Source organism: Ovis canadensis, chromosome 20 (assembly GCF_042477335.2).
Source record: "Ovis canadensis isolate MfBH-ARS-UI-01 breed Bighorn chromosome 20, ARS-UI_OviCan_v2, whole genome shotgun sequence".
Lineage (NCBI taxonomy): Eukaryota > Metazoa > Chordata > Mammalia > Artiodactyla > Bovidae > Ovis > Ovis canadensis.
The window spans coordinates 42,257,527-42,284,814 of NC_091264.1; the positions used below are offsets into that span (position 1 = coordinate 42,257,527).

The following is a 27,288-nucleotide window of genomic DNA, read 5'->3' on the forward strand; positions in this document are numbered from 1 at the left end:
CCTCCAACTCTGGCTTAAAGGGAAGAAACGCTGTTCGTGGGTTAAAAACAAAAAGCAGAATGAAGGAATTTATGGGCAGGTTGGGAGAGGAGTGAGCTGCATTTAGGTTTCTGGTTCTCAAACTGCTTAGCAATTAACATCTGCAGGCTGTGAAAACGCAGATCTGCCCGGGTCCGCGGAAATTCCGTCGTAGGTCCGAAGGGAGATCCCGGAACACGACTTATTTCAAGCACCCTCTGGGTCGATTCTGAATAGGGAGATACTTTTCCGAGCCCCCGAGCCCACGGGGACGCTCTTGAATTCTAGGATCCAAGTACATTCCCTACCGCCTCGCGTCCCCTCTGGAAGGAAAGCGCCCGCCGCGGAGCTGGCCTTCGAATCCCGTCCACCCACCCCAGAGGAAAGCAAAAACTGAGCATCCAGGGAAACATACACACTAGACCCAGTGTGACTTTCTTCAAAAACCAGGGTGACTTCCGGAAATGATATAATAGCTGCAGAGCCGTGCAGATGCTGCCAAAATGCCACAGTGAGCTTTGGTTTTTGGTCCTGGATCAGTCCCAGATGAGTGACGTGATATTGAAAATGGGGGGATAAGCTGTAAAGGTGAGAGTGAAAAGGGAAGGAGGGAAGGGGAAGAGAAAGGGAGAAAAAAGCTACAGGGGAGATGAATTTTTAACAGTGTAATTTTATGATTTCTAACATATTTATTCTTTATCTAGATCTGTCTTTTATTCAGTTTGCCATAACTGTTTGATCTCTCTCTAAACGCATAAGTAGACGGCTGTTTTTGTTACTGCCTAACCACTGGGGAGTAAATTGCCCAGTCTCTCCCTCCAGATGTGCCAGGCATAGCTCTCAGCAAAAAGACCAGGTGTCTTGTTTCTTTAGTTTACCTAACCAAAAGACTCATTCCAAAGAGATTTCTATTTTAAAAATCAACTTTGAAAGTACATACTTTACATAAAACACCTATTGGAAACATAGAGCTGGTTGAGTTTTGGCAATTTACATGCCCATGTCACCATCACCACGATGAAGATGTAGAACTATTGTTGTTTAGTCGCTAAGTTGTGTGCAGCTCTTTTCAACTCCGCGGACGGTAGCCTGTCAGGTTCCTCTGTTTATGAGATTTTGCAGATAAGGATACTGGAGTGGGTTACCATTTCCTTCTCCAGGGGATCTTCCCAAATCGTGCATCGAACCTGGGTCTCCTGCATTGGTGAGTGGGTTCTTCACCACTGAACCACCAGGGAAGTCCCAGAGCCACCTAGGGTGGATGTCAAATTCCCTCAAAGAAATATCATTAAGAGAAAATCTTTGTGACACTTTAAGCCCACACAAATGCTTGAACAGAACCAACACCAGAAAACCAAAATCCTAGTTCAGATGAGATCTCTGAAGCTGGCTGTAATTCTTTGTGGGACGTGTTAGGTAGAAAGGATAACTCTGTTCAGGGCTATAGCTCAGTAGCCCCTACATCCTGGCAGCCTCAGAAAGGACCCTGGATCTTCAGCTGCCCACAGTGAGGTCATTCCTGGGGCAAAAGTAGAATCTCCTTGAATTCCTGAGGATTTTACATTTACTCAGTGACATTGTGGATGTTGATTTCATCTTTGAATATTTTGAAATTAATTTGCTTTGACTCTAAATAAGAACCGGAAACAGGAAGCCAGGAAGTGATCTTGAACCAACGCCCCACCCATGACTCATGCACTAATCCTAAGAGATTTTGAGCCAATGAAATCCATGGTTAGATAAACAGTGAATTCTCCTTTTCAACACGTTTCAGATATCCCAGCTTGCCTAGTAACGTTCTAACTTGAACCCCAGACTTAACATTTAAAATTTATATTTTGTTGGCACTGATTTTGATTTTGATTTTAAAAATGTCTATTTATTTTTGGCTGTGCTGGGTCTTCATTGCTGCCTGGGCTTTTCTCTAGTTGTGGTGAATGGCGGCTCCTTTCTAGTGGCAGGGCACAAGCCTCTCATTGCTGTAGATTTTCTTGCTGCAGAGCACAGGTTCTAGGGCGCACGGGCTTCAATATTTGCTGGCACGTGAGCTTAGTAGTTGAGGCTCCTAGGCTCTAGAGCACAGGCTCAGTAGATGTGGTGCATGGGCCTGTTTCCCTGGGGCATGTGGGATCTTCCCAGATCCGGGATCAAACCCGTGTCTCCTGCATTGGAAGGCTGATTCCTTACCACTGAGCCACCAGGGAAGCCCTGATTTTTACATAATTCCTGTGTTTACAATGAGTTTGTGGCAGTAAGCTGTTGCAGCCTGGCAGAGCAGAGCCCAGAACCTGTCCCGTGACTCAAGGATACCGCAAACTGTGCCCTCGTGATTGTCCTAGTTAGCATGCCAAATGGCGGGACATGCTCTCTGCTCCCCTTCACTGCCTACCCCTGTGTCTGTCCCCATGGAAACAAAACAAGATGTTCCTGATCAACTGTAGAGCCTTAACTTGACTCTTGATGGTGTGCTAATCAAACTCCCCAGTATAGCTATTCCCTAATGATCTGCTGTGACTTCTGCCAATAAAAGTACAGGCTGAAAGGAGCCATTTTGTCTTCCTGCCATGGAGAGCAAGGCCCCCTGACTCTCCCGCTTGCCAAATTATATGTGTCTGTCTTTTCATTATGCGCTCGCCCCATGTCAGGTCTTTCTCACCCACTGTGCTGGATGGGGCAGTAAGCCATCTGAAATTACCTGTAAAATTAAGTGAATAGATGTGTAGTTCTTCACAGGCTTTCTGCTAACATCACATTTAAAATGTATCAACACTGAAATCCAGTCATTCTCACACCTCTACTGCTTCCATCCGAGAACCATGCTCTCCTCCGTAGTAACAGGCTAGTCTTCCAGGTGGCTCCCTGCCCTGCTATTACCCACATAACAGAAGGCAAGATCCTTTTTCTTTTATTTTTATTTTTCAAGGAATGGCACCTTCCTTTTTATTTATTTATTTGGCCTCACCGGCTCTCCGTTACCACTTGTGGGATCTTTCACAGCAGGAGGGCTTCTCTGTAGCTGTGGCTGCAGGCTCAGTACTTGCGGCCTGTGGGCTTAGTTGCTCCCAGCCACGTGGGATCTTAGTTTCCTGACAAGGGAGAGTTTCCTGCATTGGAAGGCAGATTTTTAACTACTGGACTGCCAGGGAATGGTCTTTTAAACTGACCTTTTAAAAGAAGTCATGATCTTTTAAGCTGTGAATTAGAGCATGTCCTCACCACCACACCCCAAAGAACACTGCAGTGTCTACCCTCCTTAGAATGAACTCCCAGCCCCTCACCACTGCCTACAAGCCCCTCATGACACGGCCCCTCTGGCCACCCTAGCCTCCCTCAGTCCACCACTCTCAGCTCCTTTGTCTACACACACGGGCCTCTAACACCGCTCGGTCCTGCCCAGGGCTCCTGGCCTGGCTGTGACTCCCCAGATGCACCCCTTCTCCAGAAACTCACCTGGTTGGCTCCCCTCTTCCATTCAGGTCTCTGTCCAGTGGCCCAAGGTCAAGGCCTCAGAAGTGCGGTGTCTAACAACCCTGAATTATTGGCCCTGCCATCGCCACTACCAGTCTTCTAGCCCAGCCATAATTTTCTCCAGAGCAATTATCAGTGATATCAGAATATTTGTTTTTGTCATCTGTATCATTGAAATATATATTCTTTAAAATAAGAACCTTGGGGCTTCCGTGATGGTCCAGTAGATAAGAATCCATTTGCCGGTGCAGAGGACATGGGTTTCATCCCTGGCCCGGGAAGATTCCTCAGGCAGTGGAGCAACTGAGCCGTGTGCCACAGCCACTGAGCCTGAGTGCTGCAACTACCGAAGCCTGTGCACCTGGAGCCTGTGCTCGCAGCAAGAGAAGCCCCTACTTGCTGCCACTAGAGAAAGTCTGCCTTCAGCAACAAAGACCCAGCACAACTATCAATAAATGTATGCTGGGCTTAGGTGCTCAGTTGTGTCCCACTCTTTGTGACCCCATGGACTGTAGCCAGCTAGGCTCCTCCGTCCATGGGGATTCTCCAGGCTAGAATACTAGAGTGGGTTGCCATGCCCTCCTCCAGGGGATCTTCCAAACCCAGCAATCAAACCCAGGTTTCCTGCATTGCTGTTAGTATAGGCATATATAGTAGCCTGCCTCAGGGAACCCTGTCTCTCCTCCTCCTGACCCTTAGACTAAAGTGCCTTTGTTTAACAGGGAGATAACCTGAGCCTGCCCATCTGTGGAGGGACTGTGACATTCTTGGGTTCTTTGTGTGGGAAATGGCACCACTTGTCTGATGGTTACCGGTGTGGCTCAGAAGTTCAGGAGGGGCAGGGGGCGGGTGCAGAGGGGGCACATCTTTGTTTATTGATATGGCAGGAGATATTCCATTTCATACCACCTCTGAAATAGCTGTAAGGAAGCAAAACTAACAACGCCCCCTGCCTGAGGCTTGCCATTCTAAGAGATATTTGCAAGAATTAAGTAGTCTTTTTATTTTGTTTCCTCACAGCCCCTCATCTCTGATCTATAAAGGAACCTGGCATCCAGGCCTCAACAAGATGGTTATTTAGAGACATTAGTCTGCCGTCTTCTTGGTCAGTCGGCTCTCCAAATAAAGTCGGATTCCTTGCCTTAACACCTTGTCTCTTGGATTTATTGGCCTATTGTGTGGCGAGCAGAGAAAAGCTTGGACTCAGTTACAGTAGTACACACTGGAAAATATAGGGTAGGTTCAAGCCAAACAGTACAGTAAGAAAGATTTGAGACAGGCCAAGGGGAGCAGGCTGACCAGGGAAGGGTAAATTTTGGTAAAGGTAGAATTCAGAAAGAGAAGGAAAGTATGGGGTATGGGAGAGATGCCTCAGAGAAGAAAGAGCTGAGCAAGTTGGACCAGTACAGGGCATGCCACGCACGGTATGTCAGGGTGAGCAAGCGTAATCTGTCAGGGTGAACTAACATGACAGGTGGGGTACAGCAGAGAAGATTAAAAAAGAAAAATCTGTATACTGCTGAGAAGGACAGAGTATAAAAACATACTCGAAAGGTAAGTGTCATGTGGGTTACGGCAGGGCACAACCATACCTGGCAGAGAATGGAAAGGCTAAATAAATACAGAAATGACGAGACACAGAAGGCTTGGGTAAGGTGAGACGGAGCTGGAAAGGTAATAAATAAAAGTTGAGTCTGTAAAGAAATGTTGATCCCACGATGAAACTAAGAAGAATCTGTTCCCATTAACTCATTAACAAGAATTATGTGGAATATAGTTGTGGTTGATGTGGGTTTTCAATATTGGTAGTTCTTGCCTGGAGAATCCCAGGGACAGGGGAGCCCGGTGGGCTGCCGTCTATGGGGTCGCACAGAGTTGGACACGACTGAAGTGACTTAGCAGCAGCAGCAGCATGTATTAAGCAGGTCCCAATATTGATTATCCCAAATTCTCAGGGTCCTACATCAAGGTGTTCATCAATACGTTACCAATCACCAAATTCTATTCTGCCATTGGTCCTTAAACCTGCACAGTTTTAAAAATTATATATATATATAAAAAAAACAGGAACCTTGTCTATTTGTCACCACTTGTATCTCTTGAATCTAGAACAGTCCCAGTACATAGTAGGGTTCAATAAATATGGGTTGACCATAGGCTGGCACAGTGCTTTCAAAAAGCAGTTTGAAAACCTGTAGGCTGCCAGTGTGCTCCAGTGCTTCAGCTGTGTCTGACTCTTTTTGGCCCTATTGACTGTTGCCTGCCACGCTTCTCTGTCCATGGGATTCTCCAGGCAAGAACATCAGAGTGGGTTGCCACGCCCTCCCCCAGGGATCTTCCTGATCCAGGGATTGAACCTGCATCTCCTGTGTCTCCTGCATTGCAAGTAGATTCTTTACTCAGTGAACCCCCTGGGAAGCCCCGAAAACACGTATGAGAAGCCTTAAAAATATTCATGCAGAACTTTCCTGGTGATCCAGTGGTTAAGATTCCAGCTTGTAATCCAGGCGACCCCGGTTCAGTCCCCGGCCCAGGAAGTAGCACCCACATGCGGGCACAGTTAAGCCAGTGCACCGCAACTACTGAGCCCTGGAGCTCCAGGACCCACCCACAACTAGAGGGTCAGGGTGCCACAGCAAATGATCCTGCCACAACTGAGACCTCATGCAGCCCCACAAAAAAATGCTCATGTTCTTTGACCCAGTAATTTTTATTCAAGAAATCCATCATTTTAAAATAAAATACAGAATACTGTCTAGGTATGCAAATTTTATTTTAAAAAACTTTTGGTCATGCCAGGTGGCTTAGCAGTATCTCACTTCCCCAACCAGGCATTGAACCTGGGCCTCTGCAGTGAAAGCTCTGAATCCCAACTAGACCACAGAGGAACACCCCCAGGGCAAGAATATTAATCAAGGAATTCCCTGGTGGTCCAGTGGTTAAGACTAGGCACTATCACTGCTGTGTCGTGAGTTCAGTCCCTGGTTGGGGAACTGAGATCCTGCAAGCCAGGAGGGAAACCACAAATAAAAAATAAATTAATCAAACTTTATTTGTAAAGGTAGAAAAAAGATACAGAAGAGTGGATATATTCTTTTTTTTTTTGGAAATAGTATACAGCTGGTAAAAGCAGTTTTTAAGGAGAGTTTATAATATATAAAGTTATTTATTGATTATAATGAAGTTTTCAAAAATAAGATTCAAAATAATTCATAATGTATAACTACAGCTATGCAGTCCTGTATAGACACGCAAATACGTGGGAAGCAGTTTGTGCAACTGAGTGTAGCTAAGAAGTGACAACCTGCCAAAGAGCTCACCATGTCCCTCCCCGTGGAGACATTCGATGGTTTGTTATATTACTGCTTTTATTATTGTTATATATTGTTTGTGACTGCCCAAGGTTTACTTTTTAAATATGATTAGTTAGTTGGCCAGTTATTTTTGTCTGTGCTGGGTCTTCATTGCTCAACGGGCTTTCTCCAGTTGCGGCGAGCTGGGGCTACTCTCTGCTTGGGGTGCACGGGCTTCTCGTTGTGGCGGCTTCTCTTCTTGCGGAGCATGGCCTCTAGGGTGAGCAGGCTCCGGTAGTTGTGGCACAGGTGCTCAGTAGTTTCGGCTCCCGGTCTCTAGAGCACAGGCTCAATAGTTGTGGGCATGGGCTTAGTTGCTCCAAGGCATGTGGGGTCTTCCTGGATTAGAGACCAAACCCCTGTCTCCTGCATCAGCAGGCAGATTCTTCACCACTGAGCCACTAAGGAAGCCCCTGACTTTTCTAATGGGATAACTTACTTATTATGATGTATTAAAACATGCAAAATGAAGTTTTAATGAAAAAATTCAACTCTCCTTTCCCAATTCACCTTGAAACATCTCTCCTCTGACATCATGGGGCAGAAATCCCTACTGATGGTCCTCCAAGGGAAAGAATTGAACTCTTCCTCCACAATCCGTGATCCATTCTTGGATTTGGAAGTCAGCTGAGCAACGAAGGCAACACCAAGAATGCCATCTATTATTGGGCTTCCCTGGTGGCTCAGATGGTAAAGAATCTGCCTGCAGTGCAGGAGACCTGGGTTCAAGCTCTGTGTCAGGACGATCCTCTGGAGAAGGAAATGGCACAAACCACTCCAGTAGTTTTGCCTGAAGAATTCTACGGTCAGAGGAGCCTGCGGGGCTATCGTCCATGGGATCCCAAAGTGTTGGACATGACTGAGAGATTTTCACTCACCCATGAGATCTTACCATCAATTACTGATTGTTACATAATTTTAATCTCACCACATCTGAGAGAATAGAATGGATTCTTTCATTTTCACAGCTTGAGAATCTGAGTCCCTGAGATACTAAATGTGTGGCCTGGATTCCCAGAAAATGTTGATGACTTAGATGACTCTGGACTTCCTGGGAAGCCTGCCTAGGCACCACCTGGGTGACAGATGAGTGAGTCATTCAGCCATGGAGTGTGGGTCCTAGCGTTCTTGGAGGTGTCTCCAGATTTTCACCTGAAGACTCCTGCACATACTAAAACTATCTTTTCTCTCTCTTCTTTCCAATGCAAGCAGGCTTTTCTTTAAAAATGCAAAGATAACTTTCCTAATATTAAGGTCAACCTGAGTCCCCCTACCCCCACTCCACCCCATGACTCATCCCATTGGTAATCTAAATTTCAGTGAAACTACCCTCAGAGTTGTAGTTGACCATGTGAATCCAGGACAGAAGTTATCTGGGGATTTGGACTTGGCTGACCGGGAAGGCAGTCCTGAAAGTTGATATTTTATTCTAGATGGACTTTGGGAAGGGATGGAAATGCCTGATGAGAGAAGACAGGTGAGAAGATTCCAGAAGCAAACCCCAGTGAGCTCTGGGTTCCAACAAAAGGACTTGGCAAATCTGCCAGCCATTCTTGGCTTATAGTTTTGGGTTTCAATTCCTTCTCAATTATAAGCCATTCATTTGGCAAACATGTACTAAATATCTACTGTGTGCTGGCCGCTGCCTTTAGCAGGAACTGGGGCTGATGGAACCACACTCTCCTGGCGCTCAGGGTTGGCACAGTCTTGCTCAGGCTAATATGGGTGAGGAAGTGTTAAGACAAATGGTCAGTGCAACCTGCACAGGTGCCTTGGGGACATATATGTAGACTGGCAGCTCTGAGCAAGGAGTTACAAAAACCCTATAAAAGAGACAGCATATGAGCGGCATTTTGAGTATAAGTAGGAACCCAATGGACACCCAGGACAAATGAACACGACTCATAATCCGGGACATGCATTCCTTTGCCTAGGACAGGACAGGACAGGACAGGACTCAGACTAAGCTGACTGGGGAGCTTTGCCAGTTTCTTTCCTGGCAAGAAATTATGCCTCCAACATCTGACTGCTCAGGAATCACAATTACTAAATATTGAGATGAAGAGTGGGCAGGGCGGGGCTTGATTTGAACAGGAAAATTCTGCTGGGGGGATTGTTAAAATGCAAAGCCCTGGGCCCCCACCCCTGGAGTTCTCATCAGTAGGTCTGGGGTAGGTCCTGAAAACTGCATCCCAGGTGATGCCAGTGTAGCCTGTTTTGGGTCTGCACTTTGAGAACTCTACTAGAACCACTTTCTTGCAGGAAGAGCAAGGGTTTATGAATCTAGTTTGGTTTCTAATATCAGAAGGGAGCTATGAGATATAGAATAAACCAGACCACACCTGACCCACCTTGGCGCCGCACGCTTACCCCAGTGACCCAGTGTTTGATTGCCTTGGGGTTACAGGAACTGCAAACAGCCAGGAAGGGACCAGATGTGGAGGTCAGAGAGGGTGCCCCGGAAGCAGAGCTCGACACTCAGCACCTGGGGCTGCTGCAGCTCCACAGACGGGCTCCTGCACCCTCAGGTCCTCCCTCACCCCTCAGAAGCCGACTTCCAGGCCCTCCTCTTACTCTACCTCAAATGTTTGGGCCTCTGATGACAGAGGAGCTCTGATCACACTTTCTGATCCAGACAGGGTAACATAAGGTGACAGGCATGGACAAACTTACAGGTTAACAGAATGGGCTAATGATGAGGGCCCTGAAAGTGTTGGCAAACGGCTTCAGTCAGGTGTCCTAGGAGAAACACCATAGAGTCACGTTGGTCTAGGAGTGTGACTCTCACTTCAGGTGTGAGTGGTCCTGGGTTCAAATCCTGATGGAGCCCACATCCTTTTGGGCTTCCCTGAGAGCTCGGACAGTAAAGAATCTGCCTGCAATGCGGGAGAGCTAGGTTTGATTCCTGGGTTGGGAAGATCCCCTGAAGAAGGACATGGAAACCCACTCCAGTGTTCTTGCCTGGAGAATCCCCCATGAACAGAGGAGCCTGGCAGGCTACAGTCCACAGGTCGCAAAGAGTTGGACATGACTGAGCGACTAAGGACACAAGAGAAACAGCGAAGTGATTTATCTAATTTTTGAGACTTGGACATGGACGCTAGAGGGCGATCTGAGATTGCTGAAACTACAAGCATGGGTCCAACCACCAAAAGAATGCTTTGTAGGCTCTGGGAGCAATCTCAGTCATGTCCCACTCTTTATGACCCCAGGCTGCCAGGCTCCTCTGACTGTGGGAACCCAGGCAAGAATACTGGATTGGGTTGTCATTTCCTCCCCCAGGGGATCTTCCTAACCCAGGGATTGAACCGGGGTCTCCTACATGGGCAGGAGGATTCTTTATCACTGAGCCACCTGGGAAACTCCTAGACTGTGCTTTTCTGCTTAAATCAAAAAATTGTCAAATACTATTAAAAAAATAATAATTTTTTAAAGTGGGAATTGCCTGGCAGTCCAGTGGTTAAGGGGCTTACCTGGTGGCTCAGATGGTAAATATTCTGCCTACAATGCAGGAGACTCACTGTTGATACTTGGGTCGGGTATGGCTACCCACTCCAGTATTCTCACCTAGAGAGTTCTAGGGACAGAGGAGCCTGGCAGGCTGCAGTCCTTGGGGTCGCAAAGAGTCGGACTGTCACTTTCGCTTTCACCAGTGGTTAAGACTTGGCGCTTTCACTGCTGTGGGCTGGTTAGGGTCTCTGGTCTGGGAACTAAGATGCCACGAGTCACACAGCTAGGCCAAAAGAATACAAATAAAATAGCCAATTTCCTTGAGCAAACAACTTTCACATGTTGATTAATCGTGCCCTTATTTTACCTTTTAATGAATGAAAGACAGATATGTAAAGAAAGAAAATACAACTAAAAGAAAAACAACATACTCAACTAAAATGGTGGTAGTGATTTAAGGAATAATATATCTATTTTCATACCTTAATCTATTTTTCTTCCAGTTTTATTGAGATATAATTGGCATAGAGTAGTACTGTACACATATAAGATGTAGAGCATACTGATTTGACTTACATACGTTATGAAATGATTATCAGAGAATGATATAATGTTGAGACATTAAAATACCTTTAATTCCCTTCAGTTCAGTCGTTCAGTCGTGTCTGACTCTTTGCGACCCCATGAATTGCAGCACACCAGGCCTCCCTGTCCATCACCAACTCCCGGAGTTCTCTCAAACTCACGTCCATCGAGTTGGTGATGCCATCCAACCATCTCATCGTCTGTCGTCCCCTTCTCCTCCTGCCCTCAATCCCTCCCAGCATCAGAGCCTTTTCCAATGAGTCAACTCTTTGCATGAGGTGGCCAAAGTATTGGAGTTTCAGCTTTAGCATCATTCCTTCCAAAGAACACCCAGGACTGATCTCCTTTAAGATGGACTGGTTGGATCTCCTTGCAGTCCAAGGGACTCTCAAGAGTCTTCTCCAGCACCACAGTTCAAAGGCATCAATTCTTTGGCACTCAGCTTTCCTCACAGTCCAACTCTCACATCCATACATGACCACAGGAAAAACCATAGCCTTGACTAGACGGACCTTTGTTGGCAAAGTAATATCTTTGCTTTTCAATATGCTATCTAGGTTGGTCATAACTCTCCTTCCAAGGAGTAAGCTTCTTTTAATTTCATGGCTGCAGTCACCCTCTGCAGTGATTTTGGAGCCCCCAAAAATAAAGTCTGACACTGTTTCCACTATTTCCCCATCTATTTCCCATAAAAACCTTAATGAAGGTAAAAATTCTTCAAGTTATTTTTCAGTTTTTTCAGTTCCAATTTTCTTCTTTGGAATTATCTTTTACTTTATATTTTGATTTGGTTCAAAATTCAAATGCTTCAAAAAGGATAGGAGTCTCTTTCACTCTTGTCCCATCCCTAACAGGCAACCACTGATCGAATTCCTTGTTTATTCCTCCAAAGACATTTCATGCATATGCAAGCAAACAGAATTCTATACATATATATTCTTTTCCCCTTCAGATAAGATTTAATATATGCTTTCCTGCAACTTGCTGTTTTACGTTTAACAAGATACCATGAATATACATTTCAAGAGCTTCCTATGTCTTCCTTTTTCGTTTTTGTTCTTTTTTGTTTGTTTTGGGCTGCACCAGGAGGCATGTGGGATCTTAGTTGCCCCACTAAGGATCCAACTAATAACCCCTGCAATGGAAGCAGAGAGTCTTAACTCCTAGATCTCCAAGGAAGTTCTTTTATTTTTTAAAAAATTTCTTATGGTACTTTATTTATAGATGTGCAGTGTTTCTTAACCAGTTCCCTACCTGTAGGCATCTGGATTGTTTTCTTTTAAAGTGAATACAACAACATATAATTTTGAATACAGTCATTTTGCAGATATGCCAGTATGTTTTTGGATATACTCCTAGAAGTGGTACTGCTGGGTGTATGCGGTTTAAAAACCTAGACAGAGATTGTCATATGCACTTCGAGAAAACATTACGAGTTTACAATCCCATCTGTAATATATTTGAGTACCTGTTTTGGTATGGTTATTTTTTAAACTATGAGAATATATGTGTGTGTATGTGTGTGTGTGCTTAGTTGAGTCTAATTCTTTGTGACCCCTTGAACTGTAGCCGGCTGGGGTCCTCTGTCCATGGAATTTTCCAGGCAAGAATACTGGACTGGATTACCATTTCCTTCTCCAGGGGATCTTCTGAACCCAGGGATTGAACACTGGTCTCTTGCATCTCCTGCACTGGCAGGCAGATTCTTTACCACTGAGCCACCTGGGAAACCATTGGAAATATGCAGGATACCTATTGGGAAGCCATCTGTGTATAGATGATATTTAAAATCCTGGGGCTGGATAGAACTAGAGCAATTAGGAAGTTAGTAAGAACAGAATAAGAAGCCCAGGTAAAGCTTTTAAACATGCCAACATTTACAGCAAAAGGAGCCAGCAAAGGAGATTGAGAAGGAACAGCCAGTGTGGTAAGAAGAAAGCTAGAGCAGTGTGTCATAGCTTTAAGGGTGCATGGGGTGGGGGTGGGGAGCTGGATCATAAATATAAATTCATACAGTCACTCTGGAGAACCATTTGGCATCTCATGGTAAAGATGTGCAATAATTCCACTCCTACAGACATATTCTAGCGTGACGCATAGGGACCAAGGAGACAAAAGTTCACTGCAGGCAGCAGGTCTGCCATAAAAAGCAAAGGAAAAGTCAATGAAAAGTAAAAAGAGATAAATTGTAGCATATTCATACCATTCCCCAGGTGGCTCAGTGGTAAAGAATCTGCCTTCCAATTCAGGAGACACAAGATACAAGAGTTCCATGCCTGGATTGGGAAGATCCCCTGGAGGAGGAAACCGCAAGCTACTTCAGTATTTTTGCCTGGAGAATCTCATGGACAGAGGAGCCTGGCAGGCTACAGCCTATGGGGTCGGAAAGTCACGACTGAAGGACTGAGCATGCATTCATACCATGGCTATTATCCGTCAATGAAAACAAATGAACTATTCCCATAAGCATGGTTCATCTCATACACAATGGTAACTTAAAAAGTAGGCTACAGAATGATAGATTGACAAGAAACAATGTACAGAGTTTTTCTACACAGGGTCTGGGCTGCCACACGCAGGATCTTTCTGGTTGCAACAGGCAAACTCTCAGCTGGCAAGCATTGGGAGAGCAGAGTTTTAGTCACTGGACCACCAGGAAATTCCCCAGAGTCTTAAAACATGCCAAACAAAAAGGATTTAGTAAATTCTTTTTACTAAAAGCCCTTAGTAAGATAAAAGCATCCATCAAATTCAAGACACATACACACACATCCCAGGCCATCCTGGCCAGGAAAATGTTAACTGAAACACGAATATCAAAACCACAAATGAAGACTGTCTGCATAAATTTCCACTGTTTACTATGTATATCACATATGGCAAGCAATATTAAAATGTTACAAATTGACAAACCTGGTGACTCTATAAAACTTTCTTACAATTCTTTCTCTATTCTATTCTTCCAACTAGAATTACTTTGTAAAAAATTTGTGGAGTAAATCCAGAAGAACTGAACAAAATAAATAAAGGGAAGAGTTGCCAAATGTGGGGAAGGCTGATGAGAGGTAAAGAAAGATGAGGATATAGACATCTCCACTAGAATTAACAACACTTTGTTAGTGACCTTGACCAGAAGGACTTCCTTGAGGAATGTGAGCAGAAGCCAAAGGAAGTGACTGAAACCAAGAAAGAAGGATGAAGTAAGGACCACAGGCACAAACAAGCCTTGGGTGTCAAACTCTGGGGGTGGGTGGGGCAGGCAGGACTGGGGGGCGGGGTTGGATTCTGAGCATTCTTTGGATCCAGAGCCTAGAGAAAGGGAATTAACATTTATTTAGCTCTTTCCACAATCTTCAGAGAGATCTTCTGAAATAGGTTTTACAAACTGAAGAATGAATTCCTCCAATAGCCCTGGGTCCCTCAGAGAAATGAAGTACTTCGGCCTGGTTTCTGAATACAAAGACAATAATGTGAAGTTCCTGGGGGCTAGCTAGAAACTCATGCTCTGGGCCATTTTTCTCCATAATGTGTGAAAAATCAGTAGATTTTGCTTACCTGAAGCGCTAAAAAAAACAGGGGGATCTTTGTTAGAATGTTTGCTGTACGAGTATCTGACAAAGGATTTGTATCCAGAGTATATAAACAACTTCTATGACTTGATAATAAAAAGACAAACAACACAAGTGAGTAAAACACTTAAATAGGGACTTTAGGAGTGTAAGTATAGTGAGCACTTTGGTGAGTCTACTGATGGTTTTTAACAAATACATGAAGCTGTGTCATCCACAGCCCTTTTCAGAGTATAGAATGTTCCTCCCCAGAAAAAAGAAAAGGAAAAAAAAAGACTGTTGCCTTCACCCTAGAACATTCCCTTTGCTCCCTTTCATTTTCACTGATCTGGTAACTATCACCATAGGAGTCGTTTTGCCTGTTTTAAAACTTCATACAAAGGCACTCAGAGTATGGCCTTCTCTGTGTCTGGCTTATAATAAAGATACATGAATTGAAATTTGTATGTGAAAAAGTTCTCAGAAAAAAAAAAAAAAGTCAGGGGAAAATACAAAGTCAAAATTTAGAAATCACTGGTTTCCCTGTAGCTCAGTGAGTAAAGAATCTGCTTGTAATGTGGGTCGGGAAGATCCCCTGGAGAAGGAAATGGCAACCCATTCCAGTTATTCTTGCCTGGAGAATCCCATGGACAGAGGAGCCTGGCAGCCTACAGTCCACGGGGTCACAAGAGTCAGACACAACTCGGCGGCTAAACCACCACCACACACCCATCAGAAAAGCTAAAAGTAAAATGTTGGCAAAAATGTGAAATAACCTGAACTCTTATCCATTCCCTACAGGAATATAAAACAATCTCTTTGGAAATTAAGTTATGGATCTTCAAAGAAAATAAAACAACAAAGGCTTTATGGCCAGTGTTTATAATACATTCCTTGGTATTTACTCAAGAAAAATGATGATATATGTGCCTGAGAACTATATAGAAGAATGTTCTTAGTTGCTTTATTTGTAGTATCCAAAAACTGGGAATACCCTCAAATGTCCAAAAATCGTGGTCCAGTCTGCAAAGGAATGGGCTATGCTGTGCTCAGTCGCTTCAGCTGTGTCCATCTCTGAGTGACCCTATGGACTGTAACGCGCCAGGCTCCTCTGTCCATGGGATTCTCCAGACAAGAATACTGAAGTGGGTTGCCATGCCCTCCTCCAGGGGATCTTCCCAACCCAGGGATCAAACCCAGGTCTCTTAGGTCTCCTGCATTGGCAGGCAGGCTCTTCACCATTAGTGCCACCGGGGAAGCCCAGCAAGGGAATCCTACTCAGCAGTGAAAGCGAAGAACCGCTGATGCATATAACAACCTGGACCCAGTGTCTGTGGGTCACAGAGATGTTCTGCAGATGCAGAAAGCCCGACACAGAGAAGCACACTCTCTGAGTGCATGTGCGTGAAGTTTCAAAGCAGGCAAACGGACTCTACAGTGACAGTCACCAGATCAGTGAGAAGGAAAGGGAGCAAAGGGAATGTCCACCTTTCTATACTTTGACAGGCTCTGGATGACACAGCTGCAGGTATTTGTTAAAAATTGTCAATAGATTCACTGAAGTGTTCTATTCATAAATACATAAATCCTACCTCAATTTACCTGTGTTTGTAATTTTTTAAAAAAATTGTTTCTGTTTTGTTTTGGTTGTGCAATGAGGCATGCCTGCCAGTTCCTAACTTCCCTGGCAGTGAAACAAGGAGTCCCAACCACTGGATCTCCAGGGAACTCCGTACCAGGAGTTTAAGATCACTGTCTCCTTTTAACTACACAGTGTTCCTGTGAAGAGGAACTTTTCATTTCAGAGATCTATACCTGAGATTCCAGGGTTTAAATAATCAGTCTACAACACTGCCCAGGAGCAAAGCTGGATGGGTACCCAGGACTCCTCCCTCCAAGCCTGCCCTGTTTCCATGATCCCATCTCAGGACCCCAAAGAAGGAGGAAGACTTTGAATGGGTGGTGAGACTGGGGATAATGAATCAGCTGCATATGCACAGAAAGAGAGGAGAAGCCTCCTCTCCCCTCCCCCATCCCCTCCAAGGAACTAAACTCATCCCCTCTGACTCAGCGGGCAGCCCTCTCTCTACAACGGCTAGAACTGGGAAGGAAGGAAGAAGAAACTGCTTCTGCGCTGTGGGCCCTTCTCCTCCTGGGGCCTCTGCCTTCCCACTCTTGTGCCCCACACTGGTCCGTCCGCCTCACAGCTGAGTGCCTACTGAGTGCCAGGAGCGGCGCTTGCCTCTGGGGGTGAGCAGAGGAGTAAGGCAGCTCCTGCTCTCAAAGAGTTTACTGCCTAGGGGGAATGAAGACACTAGAGAAGGTTGCAATAATCTTCTGTGTTCAAATTGGGTGCCATCCCCATCACTGGAGGGAGGGTGCTTAGTATCTTCAGTCGTGTCTGACTCTTTGCAACCCGTGGATTGTAGCGTGCCAGGCTCCTCTGTCCATGGGATTCTCCAGGCAAGAATACTGGAGTGGGTTGCCATGCCCTCCTCCAGGGGATCTTACTGACCCAGGGACTGAACCGGAGACTGTTATTTCTCCTGCACTGGCAGGCAGGTTCTTTACCACTAGCGCCACCAGGGAGGACAGGGCCAATTCAGGGAAGGGCACCGGGATAGAGCTGACACAGAGGGTATGACAGGCGCCAGAACTCTACTGTAATTCAAGTCTGGACACAGGTAAATAATGTCTTTCTGACTGAATTCTTTTCAGGCTTCCTGAGAGATGAGCAAGCTCATTCCAGAACAAGGAAGACAGGTGGGGTGAAGAGACCATTCCCCAAGGACATAGGCCCAGGTCACTTCTACTAGTTACCACTGCCTGCCCACCCTTCACACTTCTAGGTCCAACTGGCTTCCAAACCCCTCAAAGCCCTTGATTACATTCTGTGGTGTTCAGCATGGGTGCCATGACCTTAGCCAGCTGCAGAACCAGACTGCTGAGGAACAAAGTAGCACTGATCCTGGCTGAATCACTAGGGGAGGTGAAGTCCCTTTGACGCAGAGATAAACTTGGCAGTTCAGCCTCATTAAAAGCTTTAATTATAATTCCAAATGGTCTACAGACCCATGAAAGATCATTCAACTGATTAGCCATAACATCTACAGCTGATAAAGACACAGGGACAGGGGTGTTCTTTAAAATGGAAACTTTGGAGACTGGAGACAGTTTCCTTAATTATAAACATAATCTAACAATGTAAATGAAAATACCTACCACCCTCTGACCCAGCAATCTACAGTGGGGAATATCTCCTATAGAGATTTCATGTTAAGAACATCTAAGGATGTTTATTGTCAATTTATTTGTAGTGTTGCACTGGAAACAGATCAAGTGCTCATCAAGTGAAAGACTTGATAGACTGTGATTTACCCATAGTATAGACTGACGTGCAGCTATTAAAAAGAGGAGTTTAATCTATGTATACAGAGGGACATCTATGAATTACAGACTGTTATGAACAGTAGGTTCCTAATATTAATGAACTCAGGTTCGATTTTTGGGTCTAAAAGATCCCCTGGAGAAGGAAATGGCAACCTGCTCTGGTCTTCTTGCCTGGAAAAGTCCATGGACAGAGAAACCTGGTGGGCTACAGGCCACAGAGTCAGAGGCGACTGAGCGACTGAACACATGAACAGTATTAGCCTATTTCTGTAAGAAGAAGAAGAACAAAGAAACCTCAGATATGCGAACAGATGCTTGTATGTCATTAAAGAAACATTTGGAGGGGTACAGTGCAGACTTAATGCAGTTACCTCCTGGTGGTGCTAACAGAATATATTTGTTACCTTTGCTTTTCAACTTCTCCTGGCTTCCCCTTCCTCTCACTCTCACCTCTCTATCTCCCAGCAGACTACAAGCAGAGAGCTGACTCCTGGATTTGAGGTAACACTATCTGGATTTGGGAAAAGAAGATTTCAGCTTGCAGACCTCACAGGAGAGATCATAGGGTCAGTTGTTGAGAAGAAAGAGGTTGGTTTACTGTGAGCAGTGGAAAATGAGTAAATTGAGATATAAGGAGATATTTTCCCAGACTGGATAAAGCCTAAACCCTTCTGTCTTCAACCCTCCATTCTTTCCCTTTCTTCTTTCTGCCTTGACAGAAGCCAGAAGTTAAAATTAGTGGTTTGCTAGCGTGGTTTAGAGCAAGACTTCATTGGTCCCCATCAGCCATTTCAGCTAGTTCTCCCAACCAGTGAGGTGATGGCTGGGCTGACAGCAGCAAGACCATCATCACATCTTTAGGAAACCTTGCCAGGCCAGCCACACTTGGCAGGGAGTAGTGGCCCTCACCTGCCCTCGCTGGGTCATGCTCTATAACCAGATGCTTGCATTTGTCTTTGTGCAGGTTCTAGACATTGCACTCATAATAAAGGATTATGTGGAGAGTTTGTTAGCCCAGCTCTAAATTCGTTTGGAGGACCTGTTTTTTAATGACTCTCTAAGACCCAAGTAGCTCAAGTGATAAAGAATCTGCCTGCAATGCAGGAGACCAGGGTTCAATCCCTGGGTGGAGAAGAACCCCTGGAGAAGGGAACAGCAATCCACTCCAGTATTCTTGCCTGGAGAATTCCACGGACAGAGAATCCTAGCAGGCTATAGTTCGAGTTGCAGAGAGTCAGACACGACTGAGCGACACACACACACACACACACACACCCAAGAAGTGCTTCCCAGGTGGCGCTCGTGGTAAAGAACCTGCCTACCAATGCAGGAGACTCGAGTTTGATCCCTGGGTTAGGAAGATCCCCTGGGGGAGGGCATCGCAACCCGTTCCAGTATTCTTGCCTGGAGAATCCCATGGACAGAGGAGCCTGGCAGGCTACAGTTCATGGGATCGAAAGAGTCGGACACAACTGAAGCAACTGAGCATGCACCATGCACGCACAAGACCCAAGAGAGTGGAGGAGCCAGGTCTGATGACTCAACTGGCTTGCCATCTCCTGCAGAGAGCTGGCATGGTCAGAAGTGAAGCTGCCTACCCTTCAGGTTTAACAGGAGGGTGGGGAGGGGAGGGGAGGGTGCCTCAGCCTTGCCAGCCTCAGCACCCCAAGACATGGCTGGAAAGAACTGCAGACAAGCTTAACTTTCCACTAAGGTTCTGGGTCGGACTCCAGGCAAGCACAGGACTGATCTGGCTCAGATGTCTGGCTACCAGCCAACCAGGCACCCAGGCACCCTCCCCTCCTGTCTCTGCCTCTGGTATGGGACTCTTGCCAAGAAACATACCACTTAGAGCAATCAGATTACTGATTGTAATCTCAAAAGGGTATTGTTGAGTGAGGGGAAAGGCAGAAGGTGTTTTAGGGGCTGCTGGGAAGACAGCGGTGCAGGGGCCGCATGGGGAGAAGGGATTCTGGGAGCCTAGAAGGTGGCGAGCGACGCAAGGAGCATTGCTGTAGATTTCCTAGGTCCACCCCTCCCCCTCCTCTGGGAGGCTGTCTTCTTGGCAGACAGCAGATAGATGCATGACAAAGGGGCCCTGATGGCTCTGTCTTGGGGGTTGGGGAGATGGCTGGGGAGGGGCCCCTCCTGGTCCAAAGCACAGCTTCCCACCCCCACCAGGTCCCTTAATCTATCCGTTTTTTTGGCAGTTAGTGGCTTAGAGGCAAATATAGCTCCAATTTCGGTGCCCTGTAGATCTTTCATCAGACCTAGGGGAAGTCTTGAAATGTACGCATATATTAGTTGCTCAAAAAGTACTCACAGATGAGCTGGAACAGCGGCTATGTGATATGAATTTAGGAGAGAGTAAAAAAAAAAAAAAAGAAAGGCTCAAAGGATTCCCAGATACGACCAAGCTGAAGACAGCAAGCCACAGTCAAGAGGACCCCCAGCAGGACCCCCAGCACCTCAGAAGGCAGATGCTGAGCAAACAGCCTCAGACAGGGTGGGGATGAAGAGATGTCTAAGTCGACAGAGGTCCATGTTCCAGGCTCAGGATTCTGGCCTTCCAAGCTGTATGGAGCTCTGGTTCACAGCCTTTCCGGAGTCCCCCCAATTCACCTCAGGGCCTTCACTTGGAGCAAGTTTGGGGAGCAGACAGACAAACATCATTCCTAGCAGACAGGCAATCTGAAAGCTATTCTCTTGCAAACAGAGAATAAGCACTAAGCCTGCAGGGTGAGCCCTCAGGACCAGCCCAGACCCTGTGGGAGAGCTTAGGGCAGGCTTCCTGCACCTCCACCCCAAGTCGCTCTCCATCTCCTCATCTTTTTGCCGGCCCCCCTAAACAAAGGCCTGGGGGGCTGGGGGAGGGGTAGAAGATGAGGCTGAATGCCTGCGTCCTTTAGAGGGGGACGGATACCTAGGCCCCAGTGGGCGGCCCTGTCTGAGGCTCACAGTCTTTGAGGGGTTGGGGGGGTTGCTGCAGGACTCTTTTAGCTGCTCTGAGGGGGATTCTTGCGAGGGGATTGGGGCTGGGGGTTGGGGGGCAGGAAGCTATCCCCAGGGGAGCCATCCAGGCCCATTCAAGGGTTGAGCACTTGTTTAGGGTTAGAGCTGCCCCCTCTGGGGACCAGGATTGTCCAGCCAAGGCCATTGTCCGGCCCCTTCCCCCAGTCCCTCCCAAGCCCCTTTGAACCTGAAGTCAGATATTTTTTTTCTCTCCTTCTCCCTCCTAGGCTTTCCCCACCCAGGGCCTAGGGCTGAAGGTCTGGGCTGGTAGGAGGGGGAGGGAGAACCTTCAACTGTGGTTCTAGATATTTGGGTCTCTGAAGAGGGGGGCAAGGAACTTGATGCACGGACCCACAGTGGGGGACCCGTGGTGTGGTGTCCAATCCCTCTGGCTGGACAAAGGTAGGGAGACTCAGGCCTAGTCAGTCCAGAGCCTGGCCCCTAGAAGGGAAAGTAAGGTTTCCATCCCTGGGTCTGGCAGGTGAGGAGCCTCTGGAATCAGGAAAGCTGGGGATGGATGGAAGCTGGTCTGGTAGCCTGCCCCTGGTGATAGGGTGGATTTTAGCAGGCTGGGCAGAGGGGTGCCAGGCATCACAGTTTTGAAAAGTGAAAGTGTTAGTCATGTCCGACTCTTTTCAACCCACGGATTGTAGCCCGCCGAGTTCCTCTGTCCATGGGAAGCAAGCATACTGGAGTGGGTCGCCATTCCTTTCTTCAGATCTTCCCAACCCAAGAATACAACCAGGGTCTCTGGCATTGCAGGCAGATTCTTTACCATCTGAGCCACCAGGGAAACGAATCTGGCCAGTTGTCTAAATGGGAACTGCCTAGGTTCCTGGACTGGGATACTGGAGGACAATGGGGAAGGAGCCTGTTAAGAATTGAGGAGTAGCCCCAGTGGGACTTGACATACACAGCATAAATGTTTGAGGAGTTGAGAGGGTGGCTGGGCTCGGGTGAGGAGACAGTGCCAGGGTGTCTGGAGAGGGGTCCGGAAGAACGTGCAGGGGGCATGCAAGGGACCCCTCAGCCCTGGTGTGTGTGAGCCTGGGGAGGGCTGGGCAGCCTGCTGGGAGCTGGAAGTGAAGGCCCGCATGGGGGACCTGTGCCGAGAACCTAGGAGTCTGGGGCCTGGGGAGGCGCCTGGGTGGAGATCCCTGGCTTTCCCCTTCCAGACACCTCTGCCACCAGCAGGCAAACACCCTCCGCCTCAGTTTCTCCCACCCCCACCGTCCCTTCCCCCCACCCATCCAGGGGGCGGGGCCAGAGGTCAAGGCTAGTGGGTGGGATTGGGGAGGGAGAGAGGTGTTGAGCAGTCTCTAGGAGATCCCTCGTTTTCCTAGGCCCCCGGCTCGGGGTGCCTTCCTTCCCCATGGCGGGACACCTCGCTTCTGACTTCGCCTTTTCGCCCCCGCCGGGCGGTGGAGGCGATGGGCCGGGAGGGCCAGAGCCGGGCTGGGTTGATCCTCGGACCTGGATGAGCTTCCAAGGGCCTCCTGGTGGGTCGGGGATCGGACCGGGGGTTGTGCCCGGCGCCGAGGTGTGGGGGCTTCCCCCGTGCCCCCCGCCCTATGACTTGTGCGGAGGGATGGCCTACTGTGCGCCGCAGGTTGGAGTGGGGCCCGTGCCCCCAGGCGGCCTGGAGACCCCTCAGCCCGAGGGCGAGGCGGGAGCCGGGGTGGAGAGCAACTCCGAGGGGGCCTCCCCGGACCCCTGTGCCGCCCCCGCAGGCGCCGCGAAGCTGGACAAGGAGAAGCTGGAGCCGAACCCTGAGGAGGCGAGTGAGCTGCTGAGGGCGGGGGTCCGGTGACCGCGCAGGCCGGGGGCGGCCACGCGAAGAGAGGTGGTCGGGGACCCAAGGAAGGGAGCAGGCGGAGACGGCTCCCCGGGGCAGGGACCGGTGTGTGGCGGCTGCAGGCCGCTCTGAGCTGGAGCCAGGTGGGAACCAGGGGCCGGAATTTAAGGGAGAACCGCAGGTGAGGGCAGGGCGGCCTGGGGCAGTCGGAAGCCGGCCTTGCTTCCCCCCTCGGCCCTTGTCCAGTAGGTCGTTCCACTTCCTAGGTCTGACCTGGGTCGGGTCACTCATTACCAGCCAGCACCAGCCAGCACCAGACCTAGCTTGGGGTCTGAGCCCCTTCTACCCGGATCCCTTCTGGGAAATTTGCGCCTTATCAGACCTGGGATCTCGGGCCTTAGGGTTAAGTGTGGCCTGAGGGTGAAAACAGTGCTTATCCTAGGGTTATTGTTCCTGAGAGTCTAGGGTGTGACTGGTTTCTGATAGAAGCTCCTGTTTGGGCTGTGTGGATGTGTGGAGTCTGGGTTTTCCTTCCATCAAGTTTAGGGCTTGTCTTCCCTTGACCTCTGCCTTGCACCCAATGAGTCACGATCAGGCAGAGCGCACACCCTGACACCCCCTTATAAAAAAGCTGGAACACCAATTTCAGCCGTAATTACATAAGCAGTGTACAGGGGGAGAAAAGGGGAACAAGTCATCTGCAGGCCATTCCTCAAATGGAAGGTTTGCTGAGGGACTGAAGTCTTCTCCATCTAACCCGCTGGGGACTATTAAGGATGTATCTTCTAGTCTGAGGAAGAGACAAGTGCAAGCAATTAGAGATCAAGTACTAAGCCTTTAGACCTCTCCGGAGGAGGTGTGATTGGTTTCAGCTGACCAAGTAGCTCTAGACGCTCTTTGCTGGAGGCGACTGCTGAGCCTTGAATAATAATGGCTGCCAATTGTGGTCCATTTCCTAAGTGCCTGGCTGTGGGCTCAGTTTCTACACCATTATCTCATTAACTGGCAGAAAATCTCCTAGGGAGGTATTATTAGCCTGTTTCACGGGTCTTAACTGCTAAATGGTGCAGCTGGACTTTGAACTGGGGTTTATCTTACTTCAGATCCCCAAAATATGATTCAGAAAAGCCAAGATGGGAAGACCTGACATTTACAGATTTGCAACATTGGTTGAACAGAAGTTGAGTTTTACAGGACTGATGTCCCATCAAATTGTGGGTTGGCCACAAAGTTCATTCATGCTTTTCTATAACCTCTTACAGAGAAGTTCAAATGAACTTTTTGGCCAACCCAATACTTCTTTAGGTTTCTAGGACTGCACAGAGGCCTGGCTACTCTTCTCCATCTTCTGGCCACTGGCCTGCATTGGAGAGGCTCCATTCATCCCCCTTTGCTCTGTCTACCTTTCCTTTCATCCACTGTCAAGGCTCAAATGTCTTGTAGACATAACCACCACACGTTCAGTCTCCTGGGATGGCTCCCTGCACTGCCCCCTCCCTGCCCATTACCCAGAAACTCAAGGCTCAAATTTGTCATCCTCATTCCTTTCACATCCTTACATCCAGTCCTTTGGAAATACTGCGATCTTTACCTTGGATAGACATCCTGGTCCCATTCGCCATCATCTATGCTGGGATTGCTGCAGTTGCCTCCTTACTCTGTGGTCAGTACATCAACTGGAGTAATCAAGAGTCAGGTCATTTCACTGCACAAAACCCTTCAGCGACTTTCCATTTCTCTGAGTAAAACTTAGTCATGGTGGCAGCTGCAGGATCTGCCCTGCTCACTTCTCTGATCGCATCAGCTCCTCTTACCTTTCCTCAGTCCTCTCACCCTCCCCCGGCCATGCTAGCTTTGTTACTGGCCTTGCTGCTGACTTTGCTACTGCCCACCTCAGGGCCTTTCCATTTGACTCCTTCCTTTTGCTCAAACATGACCTCTGACTGTCTTATTCAAAATTGACCCTTTCCCCATAATTCCCTACTCTGCTTTACTTTTGTCCATAGCACTTCTAACCTACTGAATAAGAATTATTTCATCACAATGAAAGCTCTATGGGGCCAGGGTTTTTTGTCTTTGTAGCCACTGGCTTACAGAAGGTGCCTAATAAACCTGTGAAATTTGTCAATGAGGATGCTTTTATATTGCAAGAAAACAAAAATATTTTATTTAAAAATAAGGGATAATCAGGTTTTTAAAAAATTGGGCACTCACTATAAAAAAAACACTTTATTCACACCTCATATGACATCTGTTTTGTAGTGTGGATGTGTTTGTGAACGTGCATATTTTGTTGTGGTTTGTGGGACCTTCAAAGTAATCTGAGAGAATCAGAGACATGGTGCTCTGTATTTCTCTAGATGCAAAACTTCCTCAAACTGGGGTTAATAAGAGTCAAAAGCTTTTGTGAGTACTAAAGAACTAAAAGGCAGGGGCTCCCTTCCTAACCTGACATGTGTCCTCCTTGAGGTTAGGGCTTCTCTTTGCATCATTGAATGGTGTTCTGCTTCTGGTGGGTGTGTTGCTTTCTGGGCTAGATGACATTTGTGTTATTTCTGGTTGTTAGGTGGGCAGCCTAGAGGCAGAGATACTCTCACATACCTTGGGGCCCCAATGGAAGAGGGGGTGAAGTAGATAGCTGTCATATGTTCTTACATATCCTCTGCCTCTTAATGCAGTCCCAGGACATCAAAGCTCTTCAGAAAGACCTTGAACAATTTGCCAAGCTCCTAAAGCAGAAGAGGATCACCCTAGGATATACCCAGGCCGATGTGGGGCTCACCCTGGGGGTTCTCTTTGGTGAGTCTCCTACAGCATGTTTTGACCCACAAAACACAGGGGGACTACATCTGCCCTGGAACAAACATCCCTGAAATGGGGACTTTCCTCCCCACCAAGGGAGTGGTGGAGGGTGGAGTTGGGGGGAAGGTACTTGACATGGACTTTTGAGTTTCTCTGGGAGGAGTAGCCAGTGTGGGGTCTTGGAAGGGTGGGAACAGGTGGCAAGGCCTGTGTCGGTCTTGTGGCAAAGGGAGCCTACCTGCTACCTCACCTTGCTTCTTCCAACCCACCTCCCCAGGAAAGGTGTTCAGCCAAACGACTATCTGCCGTTTTGAGGCTTTGCAGCTCAGTTTCAAGAACATGTGTAAGCTGCGGCCCCTGCTGCAGAAGTGGGTGGAGGAAGCTGACAACAACGAGAATCTGCAGGAGGTGAGGGTGGGAGGGATGCACCGGGAAGGCCCTATCTCAAGTCTGATTTTCACTGCTTTCATCTCTGGCTGGCAGCACGCCCTCTGGGAGCCAGTGGCCCTCAATGGCATGAAGTGTGGTTCCTCTGTTCTGCTGAGAGAAGGTCCAGGATCACTTGTCTAAACCTATCTTTCCAGGATCTTTTTCATACCCCCTGGCCCTGGTGACAACTGGCTGCTGCTCCTGAATAGTTGGCTCTTGAGTCACTGTCCCCAATACTGGTCCTTAGCAGGTTTGGGGCTTGCCCGCCCATTTATTTCCTTGTCATCTCCTCCCCACCTGTTCAGATATGCAAGGCAGAGACCCTTGTGCAGGCCCGAAAGAGAAAGCGGACGAGTATCGAGAACCGAGTGAGAGGCAACCTGGAGAGCATGTTCCTGCAGTGCCCGAAGCCCACCCTGCAGCAAATCAGCCACATCGCCCAGCAGCTCGGGCTGGAGAAGGACGTGAGTGCACCTGCCCCTGTCCCTGTGTGTGCCGTCTCCTCCTCCCCGGTCACACCTCCCAGGTCTCAGGACCAAATGCCCCTCCCGTGTCCTCCACTCCTAGGTGGTCCGAGTGTGGTTCTGCAACCGTCGCCAGAAGGGCAAACGATCAAGCAGTGACTACTCCCAACGCGAGGATTTTGAGGCTGCTGGGTCTCCTTTCGCAGGGGGACCCGTATCCTTTCCTCTGGCGCCAGGGCCCCCTTTTGGCACCCCAGGCTACGGGGGCCCTCACTTCACTACGCTGTACTCTTCGGTCCCATTCCCTGAGGGTGAGGCCTTTCCCTCGGTGTCTGTCACCGCTCTGGGTTCTCCTATGCATTCAAACTGAGGTGCCTGCTCACCCCAGGAATGGGGGGCAGAGGAAGGGGAGAGCTAGGGAGAGAACCCTGGGGTTTGTACTAGGGCTTTGGGATTAAGTTTTTCATTCACTAAGAAAGGAATTGGGAACACAATGGGTGTGGGGGCAGGGAGTTTGGGGAAACTGGTTGGAGGGAAGGTGAAGTTCAATGATGCTCTTGACTTTAATCCCCACATCACTCATCACTTTGTTCTTAAATAAAGAAGCCTGGGACCTAGTAGGTGGATATTTTTGTCTTTGGTTTATCCTCTAGTTATTGAAGAGTGGATAGGATATTTAATAGTGGGTATTAACAGCTCTCAGACCTAAATGACCCCGAAACGAAGGTTGCTGTTTACACTGTGCAGTCACAATGTCAGAGGGAGCTGTGGGGTTGGATCCTAAGTTTATATGGACAGGGCTCTTTATAAGTGTGAGCTAGTTCTTAGGAACCTCTGACTTGCGGTCCTGCAGAAATTGGAGATGAACACCTTTGCCCAAAGAGGCAGTTATTACATAGTCCGTTCCCTATTAGGATCTGGGTTTTTGCTTTCCTCCATTCTTCTCTGTAGTCCTCAGTGGCTTTGTGCTAAGA

General features: G+C 47.8%; 1 protein-coding gene across 2 annotated transcripts; it reads left to right on the plus strand.

The window, feature by feature from the left end:
* Positions 1 to 45: 45 nt before the first annotated feature.
* Positions 46 to 26,931, plus strand: POU5F1 (POU class 5 homeobox 1). 2 transcript variants are annotated; one of them, XM_069563546.1, is made up of 5 exons: positions 46 to 606; positions 25,298 to 25,418; positions 25,699 to 25,829; positions 26,156 to 26,314; positions 26,418 to 26,931. In XM_069563546.1, exons 3-5 carry the CDS (start codon positions 25,761 to 25,763, stop codon positions 26,682 to 26,684), a joined length of 495 nt encoding a protein of 164 aa, XP_069419647.1. In that variant the 5' UTR covers positions 46 to 606; positions 25,298 to 25,418; positions 25,699 to 25,760; the 3' UTR covers positions 26,685 to 26,931. The 2 variants fall into 2 exon arrangements, with proteins under 2 accessions (XP_069419647.1, XP_069419646.1); XM_069563545.1 differs by lacking the exon at positions 46 to 606 and adding an exon at positions 22,197 to 22,601.
* The last annotated feature ends 357 nt before the right edge of the window (positions 26,932 to 27,288 follow it).